The sequence below is a fragment of the Leptinotarsa decemlineata genome, unplaced genomic scaffold (assembly GCF_025532065.1).
Source record: "Leptinotarsa decemlineata unplaced genomic scaffold, Ldec_3_MD MMD2_tig00000251_RagTag_RagTag, whole genome shotgun sequence".
Classification (NCBI taxonomy): Eukaryota; Metazoa; Arthropoda; class Insecta; order Coleoptera; family Chrysomelidae; genus Leptinotarsa; species Leptinotarsa decemlineata.
Genome location: NW_027412547.1, coordinates 833,493 through 843,276, shown reverse-complemented (window position 1 = coordinate 843,276; position 9,784 = coordinate 833,493). Strand labels below are relative to the sequence as shown.

At 35.6% G+C, this 9,784-nt stretch overlaps 1 protein-coding gene across 2 annotated transcripts; it reads right to left on the bottom strand.

Annotated features, from left to right (window-relative positions):
* Positions 1–990: 990 nt before the first annotated feature.
* On the bottom strand, positions 991–9,402 carry RagC-D (Ras-related GTP binding C/D). Of its 2 annotated transcripts, none has more exons than XM_074173455.1 (7): positions 9,242–9,402; positions 8,802–9,182; positions 8,009–8,186; positions 7,810–7,946; positions 5,657–5,799; positions 5,445–5,602; positions 991–1,797 (listed from the first exon to the last, which is right to left on the bottom strand). In XM_074173455.1, exons 1-7 carry the CDS (start codon positions 9,242–9,244, stop codon positions 1,655–1,657), a joined length of 1,143 nt encoding a protein of 380 aa, XP_074029556.1. In that variant the 5' UTR covers positions 9,245–9,402; the 3' UTR covers positions 991–1,654. The 2 variants fall into 2 exon arrangements, with proteins under 2 accessions (XP_074029556.1, XP_074029557.1); XM_074173456.1 differs by having other exon boundaries at positions 5,454–5,602.
* Between the last annotated feature and the right edge of the window lie 382 nt (positions 9,403–9,784).

Below are 9,784 nucleotides of genomic sequence, written 5' to 3'. Positions count from 1 at the left end.
GAAATTTACCAAGGCAAAAAAGAAAGTGTGCAACACGCCGAATCCTACTCTTCCATTCAACTCCTTTACAATATACAAAACTTAGTATTCATCGAACATATGATGTACAAAAAAATTATAGTACCTATGTAGTAAGAGAGAGAAAAAAAATAAAAGGAATAAAAGAGGGGTAATTCATAATTCTTACAGAATAACTTGAATTTTTGCATTTTATACATGTAAAGTGAAATACATGTAAAGTGAGTTCGAATTATATCAAGGAGGTTACGTACAGCGCCATCTGCCCGCGAATAGATCAAGCAATAATGTCGATAAGTTACAAACAAACATACATACATATATACATACAGATGAAACTAATAAAAGCGTGTTAAAAATACTTTTTTCAAATAAAGAAATGCATGTAAAGTGAGTTCGAATTATATCATGGAAGTGACGTACTGCGCCATCTGCCCGCGAATAGATCAAGTAATAATGTTGATAAGTTACAAACATACATACATACAGGTGAAACTAATAAAAGCGTGTTGAAAATACTTTTTTCAAATAAAGAAATACATGTAACGTAAGTTCGAATTATATCAAGGAGGTTACATACAGCGCCATCTGCCCGCGAATAGATCAAGCAATAATGTCGATAAGTTACAAACAAACATACATACATACAGGTGAAACTAATAAAAGCGTGTTAAAAATACTTTTTTCAAATAAAGAAATGCATGTAAAGTGACTTCGAATTATATCATGGAAGTGACGTACTGCGCCATCTGCCCGCGAATAAATCAAGCAATAATGTCGATATGTCAAAGAGATTACGTAGAGCGCCATCTGCCCGCGAATAGATCAAGCAATAATGTCGATAATTCTGTCAAGTACAGATCCCAAGCATTCAAGGGGAATAAATATGAAATGAAAGGAAGAGTTACAAACTAACAAACAAACATACATACAGGTGAAGTTAATAAAAGCGTATTAATTAATAAAAAGAGACCATCTTGCATAGTTTTATTAATATAAAATGTATACAACTTGTAATAATTTATTTCCATGAGTGGTACAAAATATTTAAAGTTTTCTGAAAACTTAACAGATGACATTTGTGAATCTCCAAAACTTTAAATGTAAGACGAAAAATAAAAAAATCAGCAAAAAACTGATAAAAACAACAAGTTCTCCACCTGATTTCATTTATTTGTCGAATCGAAATTAGCAAAACCCGACACTCATAATATTCTTGAGATCCTTAAATTCTCAGGAAAGAAGCATTCAGGAAATTTCTCAAGAATAAACAATTGCACACATCGCAGGGTGATTTGAACAAACAAATGAAAAACAGGCTTGTTGAAGAGTTACCGTTGAATTCTGATCCTACACTATAAAGAATGAACAGAACTGATTAAAAAATATACGATATAAACACAAATGATTCGCTCAAACATCAAATTGTCATGACTAGTATTGAGCATCAAAAACAAGCGTTAACCTTATCAGCTTATATTTACAAGATAAAATATTTTGAAAACATCTTCCGAGGTATAAAAATGAAGTGGCTTTGTACATAAACCTAAGGCATAAATAATAATTATTGTGGAACTAGGCGTTGATCCGAACGAAGATGAACAGGTACGTATTCAGTATTCGGCATTGGAAACATTCACGAGGAGCTCTCGTCGTTGCTGGTGTTAGTAACGGCAACGTTGCTTGCGGTACTAGTTCCGGGAGAATTGTTTTTGTTCCTCAGTTCAAAAACTCGCTGAATGGCGTCTCGGAAGCATAAGAAGTTGTAATCGATAATTCCTGAAATAATTTCGATTCTATCAATGTTAATAAATAAAAATAATAGAAGTTTATTTGAAATACGCATTTTTTCAAATAGACTTTCACGACGTCGGAATTTTAAATTGGTTTTTACTTAATAGAAAACAAAAATAATATGGGTAGTTCAAGGATCACTCCCTTGCAGACAGTTATCGTCCGATTACTCTCTTGTCTGTAATTGGTAAACATTTTGAAAAACTTTTACGAAACCGTTTACTCCAACTGGTTAATGATGAAATTCTAAGCTACCAGTTTGGATTTAGACAAGAAAGATCTACTATAAAACAATAAAACGGCAACGATTTTTCTGGATACGAACAAAGCATTCGATAGCATCTAGCACAAGGGTCTTTTATTCAAACTGCATCAACTGGATTGTCCTAACTATCTAAAGACAATTACAATTAAGAATCTGTTAATTGACTGGAAGTTGAGAAACTTCACTAGTTCGGACTTCCATTGTCTAATATATAAAATGATTTGAAATCCCTGAAACAACTAAAAAAGTAGAATTAAAAATGAATAGCTGAAAATAACAATTATATTAAGCAAAAAAACCTGAAATGAAATAATAGTGAAACAAAATACAAGTAAAAATAAAACAATTGAACAAAAAATAAATAAAAAAATAAAAATGAAAACAAATAAAAATAAAGAAATTAAAAATGAAAATTAAAAATTAAGAAATTCCAAGCCACGTTAGTTCACGACGTTTCGATTGTTAGTATCTACAATCGTCTTCGTGTGATGACTGGACTGATTCCTCCGAGAGATGACTATTTATGGGTCGTTCGAGTACTTTCTCTTATCCCCGCTTTCCATTTTCCGCTTCACTGGTAGATGACCGTTTGGCGGGAGTTGGCCATTTTTCGCTTGATGATGGGTTTCCATATGTTGCGTATCTCTACGCTAGCTTGGCTGAATACGTTGTTGGACAACATTTATGCGGCTTCCTTGAATTTTCTCCTAAACCAGTATTCCTCTCTGTGCAAGATCTCAGCTTGGGACCACTCGATGTTGTGTTGATGGGTCCAAACATGGTCTGCTATTCCTGATTTGCTGGTCTCCCCTCGCTGTGTGTGCTTCTTGTGCTCGGCAATGCGAACATTCAATGGACTCTTAGTTTCACCAATATAGGATTTTCCGCACTCACAGGGTATCGGGTAAATGCAATTCTTGCAATCGCAGTCCGCGTTTGGTGGCCTGGTTTTCGTGAGGCTGCTACGGATAGTGTTACCGGATCTGAAGCAGTTTCTGATGTTGTACTTGGATCCAATTCTTCCTATCCTCTCCGATAATCCTCTGATGTAGGGACGTGCCAGCACTGGTTGTGACGGTTTCTCTTCCTTGTTAGGCTCCGACTGTCTTTTAGACCATCGCTTTGGAGTAGCCATTCCGTTGAAGATCATTTTTGATGATGTCTAGTTCCTTCTCGAGACCTTCCTTCGTATTACAGAGCCCAAAAGCACGGTCTGATAGTATTGATGATTCCTCTTTTAGTCGATTGATGTTGGTTGGATTCGTGGTTCAGATACTGTCCCGTATGAGTGGGTTTTCGGTATACAGATGTTTCCCACTTAGTGTCGGTCCTCTTCACCAAAACGTCTAAGAATGGCAATTCGTTGTGGATTTCCTTCTCCATTGTGAAAGTGATGGAAGGTCTCACGCTGTTGATGTATTTCAGAAAGGCGTCTAGTTCTGCATTCCCATGGTTCCATATTATGAAGGTGTCGTCAACATATCTCAACCAGACTCGAGGTTTCTTGTGGGCTTCTTCGATGGCCAGAGTTTCAAACCACTCCATATATATGTTGGCTATGACTGGTGAAAGTGGCGATCCCATTGGCAGTACCTCATCTTGTGTAAAGAATTCGTCCTTCAGTTGGAAATAACAGTTTCGTACACACAATCCTAGTAATTCCATAATTACTTCTATAGGTAGATTCGTTCTCTCTTTCAGGTTTCCATCTTCGGAAAGCTTTCTCTGTATGACTTGGAGTGCTTCTTCGACCAGAACGTTGGTGTAAAGGCTTTCCACGTCGAAACTAATTAGTTGATCTTCCTGTGTGACTTCAACTGACCCTAGTAGTTCGACAAAATGCCTTGAATTCTTCACAAAAGACAATGTTTTTCCTTGTAATTGTTGTATTATGGGAAGTAAAAATCTAGACAGGTTTTGAGTAGCCGAATCTCTGGAGCTGGTGATCAGTCTAAGCGGAACGTCCTTGTGGATTTTGGGTAGTCCATAGTAGCCAGGAGGAACCTGCGTCAGATCCGGTAACACTATCCGTAGCAGTCTCACGAAAACCAGGCCACCAAACGCGGACTGCGATTCCAAGAATTGCATTTACCGGATACCCTGTGAGTGTGGAAAATCCTATATTGGTGAAACTAAGAGGCCATTGAATGTTCGCATTACCGAGCACAAGAAACACACACAACGAGGGGAAACCAGCAAATCAGGAATAGCAGACCATGTTTGGACTCATCAACACAACATCGAGTGGTCCCAAGCTGAGATCATACACAGAGAGGAACATTGGTTTAGGAGGAAATTCAAGGAAGCCGCATACATGTTGTCCAACAACGTATTCAGCCAAGCTAGCGTAGAGATACGCAACATATGGAAACCCATCATCAAGCGAAAAATGGCCAACTCCCGCCAAACGGTCATCTACCAGTGAAGCAGAAAATGGAAAGCGGGGATAAGTGAAAGTACTCGAACGACCCATAAATAGTCATCTCTCGGAGGAATCAGTCCAGTCATCACCCGAAGACGATTGTAGATACTAACAATCGAAACGTCGTGAACTAACGTGACTTGGAATCTCTCCACTTTTTATTTTTATTTTCTTTTTTCATTTCTTTATTTTTATTTATACAATTGTTCTATTTTTACTTGTATTTTGTTTCACTATTATTTTATTTCAGGTTTTTTTTTGCTTAATATAATTGTTATTTTCAGCTATTCATTTTTAATTCTATTTTTTTTAGTTGTTTCAGGGATTTCAAATCATTTTATATATTAGACAATGGAAGTCCGAACTAGTAAAATTCACGACGAAACATTGTATACTACTTTTAAACAAACACTGGCAATATTTTCTGAAAACGTAAAAAAACCTTTAAAGTAAGGTTATGTTGATATCAACGACATTTTCAAAAATAAAAAATTCTACACATTCGATATACTTTTGCGAGAAACCCATTCATTATTTAATTTTTGAATAAATATAATGATTTAGTATGTTATTTCATATGGTGATATTATAAAATTTTTCATTTCATAAAAAAGTGTACTTTTAATGAAATGCAGTTCAATAAATGCAGGTCGTGACCAGACACACACAGAATAAATTCATAGGATGACGTAATTTTTTGCTAATCTGATTCACGTATCAAAAAGCACGAGAAAAGCTATCTCGTCTGGATACTGAAGAACATTTTCCTTCATCTGTGAAAATCTGTCTCTGACTCTTTCTGAAAAATTTGTTCTGATCAAGGGTTTTCAAAATGGAAATTAATAATTCTCAAATGAAAATAACTATTCTTGTTCTCCCGAATAGCTTTCAATATTTACGATATTACGCTCATGAAGTCCCACCAGCTGTCACCCAATAAATTACCTCTCCTACCTTTCTGTTCGAAATTATCCTCTCTCAATATACAAACTAAGGCGAGAAACTTGTTGACTTCTCTTAAATACAGGACCGTCCCGTTATTCAACTTGATCAAGCTGGAGCTCTGGTCATCAAAAGCGGCCGGTTCTTGTTCTTCCTTGATGCTGAAAAGTCAATACTCGTTTCCAAGCCAAAAGAATGTATCGCTGCAATATTACCCGTAAATCCACGAAACGTCTATTACTACGTCGATCATGTCGCAGCACAGCTCGTAACTCTGCATATCTACTGGGGTCGAGTCAGTGGCGATGTAGATTTTCGACACGACATCAAAGAGGAATGACTTTTCTATGGCGGAATTCTGTAATAATCACTAAATGTAAAGTAAGAGGTGAATTTGAATGAAGACATTAATCTACTTTTGTCGTTTTCTATATAAAGTAAAACATATAACTTCCATACTAAAAGAGAATTGGAACTCCTTTGCTTTCTGAATGAAAACAAAATAATAAGTGATTGCCAGTTTGGTTTCCAGAAGCAAAAAAACACTTCCGATGCCATACTTTCATTTCTTTATGTTTATTCCAACATAAATGACAAAGAAACAGTGGCTGCGGTCTTCTATAATATAGCCAAAGAATTTGATTGCGTGAATCATAAAATTCTTTTACGAAAACTCAATAGATATGGTATAACTGGAATAAGTCTTAAGTGTTTTGAGTCATACTTAGTCGCACCCAGATGGTCAAAACCACTTCATACTCAAATGAAGGTAAAATTACTTGCGGCGTCCCACAAGGTTCGGTACTGGGCCCACTTTTATTCTTAATTTACATTAATGACCTATCGTCTATCAACATCCAAGGAAAATTTACTTTATTTGCTGATGATACCACAATTTTATGCTGCTAACAACCATACGTTGCATGAAGTTATTGAGAACGACATCAAGAAAGTGAAAACCTGGTTTGACTCAAATCTCTTGAGCTTGAATTTATCAAAAGCAAACGTAGTGTTCTATCGTTGCCAGATTCCAGCCGTACATCTAAATAACATCTAAATTGCCTCTTTTTGCCTCTAACAGAATCCTAACTGTGGTCTCCTTATTTATATATGAGACAATCTGCCTTCTCTTCAAAAATAGGGTCTTGTTTAACAACTTGGACGAGCCAATGTATCAAACCAGGCAAAGATTCAGCTTCAAATTACCGCTGCCTTCTTCGACCCTAGTTAAAGATTCCATTATTTACAATGGTCTCATCAAACAATAAAGTATATTTGAATTGAATTGAACCTCTAGCCTAAACAAACCCTACTCCAACACAACAGAACTGAAACACTCTTCTGGATGTGCGTTTTACCAACCAAATTGGCGTCATCAGGCGATGATCTATACATGTTGGTTGAAACATTGATGTAACTGTAGATGACATTTAGTTTCATTTTGTAACAGTGGTCAGAAAAATAGACACAAAAAAATCAAAATTATCTTGCACAGCTGAAATTTTACATAACAGCTTTCCACTTTTGGAATTTTTCGGAAATTTTTTATCTCAATTGATGCCAAAGTCAAATAAAGCTATCAATAAAAAAACACATCATGATGCAGACTTTACTAGTCACATTGTATATGTATACCATGAAATTTCATAATTGTATTTTATTAACTGATTCAATTAGATCTTTAGCATGACTTTTTAAAAAATGAACTTGAAGATTTTTCAGAATTTAATAAAAACTAATAATACATCAATCAAGTTGACATTTTGTAAAGATTCTTTAACACTAATCTCGTGTATAGTGGTTTTTCTGTATATTAGAGCAAATATTTTGAATTCTCTTCTTATATCTTTACTAGAAAAGACAATACATACAAGAGAAAAAAGATGGGCCCAATGATATAGCTTCGAGGGACACCATGTAAAACAATACCTAACAAACTGGTTTCCTTTCCAAGAGAGAAAAAAATCTTTCTTTCTGACAATTTCAAAACCAAGTATGATGATCAGTTTCCTTTGTTCCTATTGACACATTATGCTCAAAAGTATTTTGCAATCAAATGTGCCGAAAGTATTTCAAAAGCCCAGTGAAGTAAGACCCCATTTTCTGTTGAAATTTTGGTTGTATCGAATATGCCGAGTCACTATTTGTTTCCTGAAGATAATCTATCAATCTACAACATACTGACAAAATTGAAATGGACCTATATGTCCAGATTTGAGAAGTGGTTTTATCTCGCTAAATTTTCTTGAGATGTTTTCACTTTTCAAAAAATAAGGCAAATGTTGAATCAAGTTTTATATGAAACTGAATAAATATAAAATTAATCGTTGATGATTTTCAAATAACCGTTCTGATTTTACATACTCACAGTATTCAAAATATTGAGGAGATTCTCTAGCGCTGGTAACTGAGGTATTAATTTCTGAACCACTTTCGAGAAGGCCTCAAAAATGGAATGATCGTATATAGAGGTCAGGTGAAAACTGAGGTGGATTTGATCATAACCTGAAACAGAAAATCACGCATACAAAAATGCAATTCAATCAAAAACGAACTCTGCTGTGTACCAGAATCATTTAAATCATCAGCCGTCCGCTGGTGAATATCCCGCTGGGATTCCATTTTGAAATCGTCCCCTAAACCGTCGACTTTGTGAATGAAAACCTCAAATTTTATACTCGGATTTATCTTGTACGCCTTGGTGACTGTAAGATTGAGTTTATGGAGAGCATCAATGTAATCATCCTGTAAATACAAACCACATATAGTATTTCAGTAGAGATTCCTAAAGGGGGAAACATCGTCCTCAATCCATGACTAAACTTGCTCATACATTTTACTGCAAGATTTTAACTAAAAAAAACGCGGTTTACAAAACCGCGACATTTGTTTTGCTATACAATAGCTTCTGCAAATAACATTGATAATATTTGTCGTGAAAGACCGCTTGTTCTATCTTACTATGGTAGTTATATTGAAAATACTGTTCGATAATGCAACCTCATATTAACCAATTTATTGTTTTCCATCACCAATTTCATAGTTACTCCGCTAGGGGGAATTCTAATTTATATGTAACACGTTTGAACTATTCACGATTCTTGAACTCCTTATTCCATTAAGGACTATTGGACAACAATAACCTCCCATTTTGAGTCCTGTGCTATTTTTGTTATAATGTCAATGAAATACGTCAAAGTTAATCCTTACCATCAGTTTCTCAATTTGCAAGTAATATGTTGTTCTAGTGTGCTGATTCAAATCCGAGTCATATGGAATTTTAAGTATTTGAATAATAAATAAAAAAAATTGGTACAGATTTTGTTCAGATATTTCCCCCTGGAATCTCCATATTCTCACCTGTGCATCTATTACAAAAATCAAAGCCCCGCATCCGCTGAATATCATGTCATAGTCGAAGGAAGCGTCAAAAAAATCGATTTGGCCCGGAAAGTCCCAAATCTGGAACTGCACGAAGCTGGAATTGTTGATGTCGTCCTTTACGATTTTGTTGGTGCTTTCCAAGAACAACGTCTCATTCGGAGACATCTTGTGGAACACGACCTTTTGAATAGAAGATTTTCCAGACCTTCGCAATCCCATCAACAAGATTCTAGGTTTCTGGTCGCTTGATGAGGAGGTGCCTTCACTCTCACCGTCGAATAATCCGTACCCGAAATCTTTAGGGAACGAGCCTGCAGTCCCATCAAAAGTCGCCCCCTCTTCTTCATCCTGGTAGGACTTTACAGAAAGAAAAGTATTATATTTATTGAAGTTTGCCGTGGAAAATTCACACATACCATGATTTTAATTGTTTGGTAAACACTCTAATATGGAAACGAATCTACTGCTGTATCAGTGAAACCATAACAAAAACAGAAAGTTTAGGAAGTTCAAAAAGTTATGGGATGGCACTTGACACATACCTTGTTATGACATTTGAAGTCATTTCACATAACAATTAACCTACAATTATCCTCTGTTCTGATATAATGATTAATTATTTCAAATGTCTTTATATGAGGAATCATTGCGGAAGGTGGCGGTGTTAAACTCTAGGAAAACGAATAAAGTGTCAAAATGAATTTTTTTGTATTGAATTTTGAATATATTTTGCATATCTCCACACTAGATACGCAACATATGGAAACGTCCAGTCAAATGTGAAAACTGTTGATTTTGCACTGAACCGGTGGAGAGAGGAAAAAGTCAGGAAATGTGAGTGCGACCAGGGCCAATAATCACCCGAAAACGAGTTTGGTGCTAACAATAGAAACATCATGCAAATAACAAGATTTGGGATCTTTCTTCCTATTTTATTTTGCCGAACTTCTTATATACCT

Excerpts from the sequence above, each read along its gene's own strand:
- RagC-D (XM_074173455.1), bottom strand. Across the intron at positions 5,800-7,809 it reads TCCTCAATATTTTGAATACT|AATTCCGCCATAGAAAAGTC; the intron begins GTGAGTATGTAA and ends TGATTATTACAG. Across the intron at positions 1,798-5,444 it reads CGAACAGAAAGGTAGGAGAG|GAATTATCGATTACAACTTC; the intron begins GTAATTTATTGG and ends AAATTATTTCAG.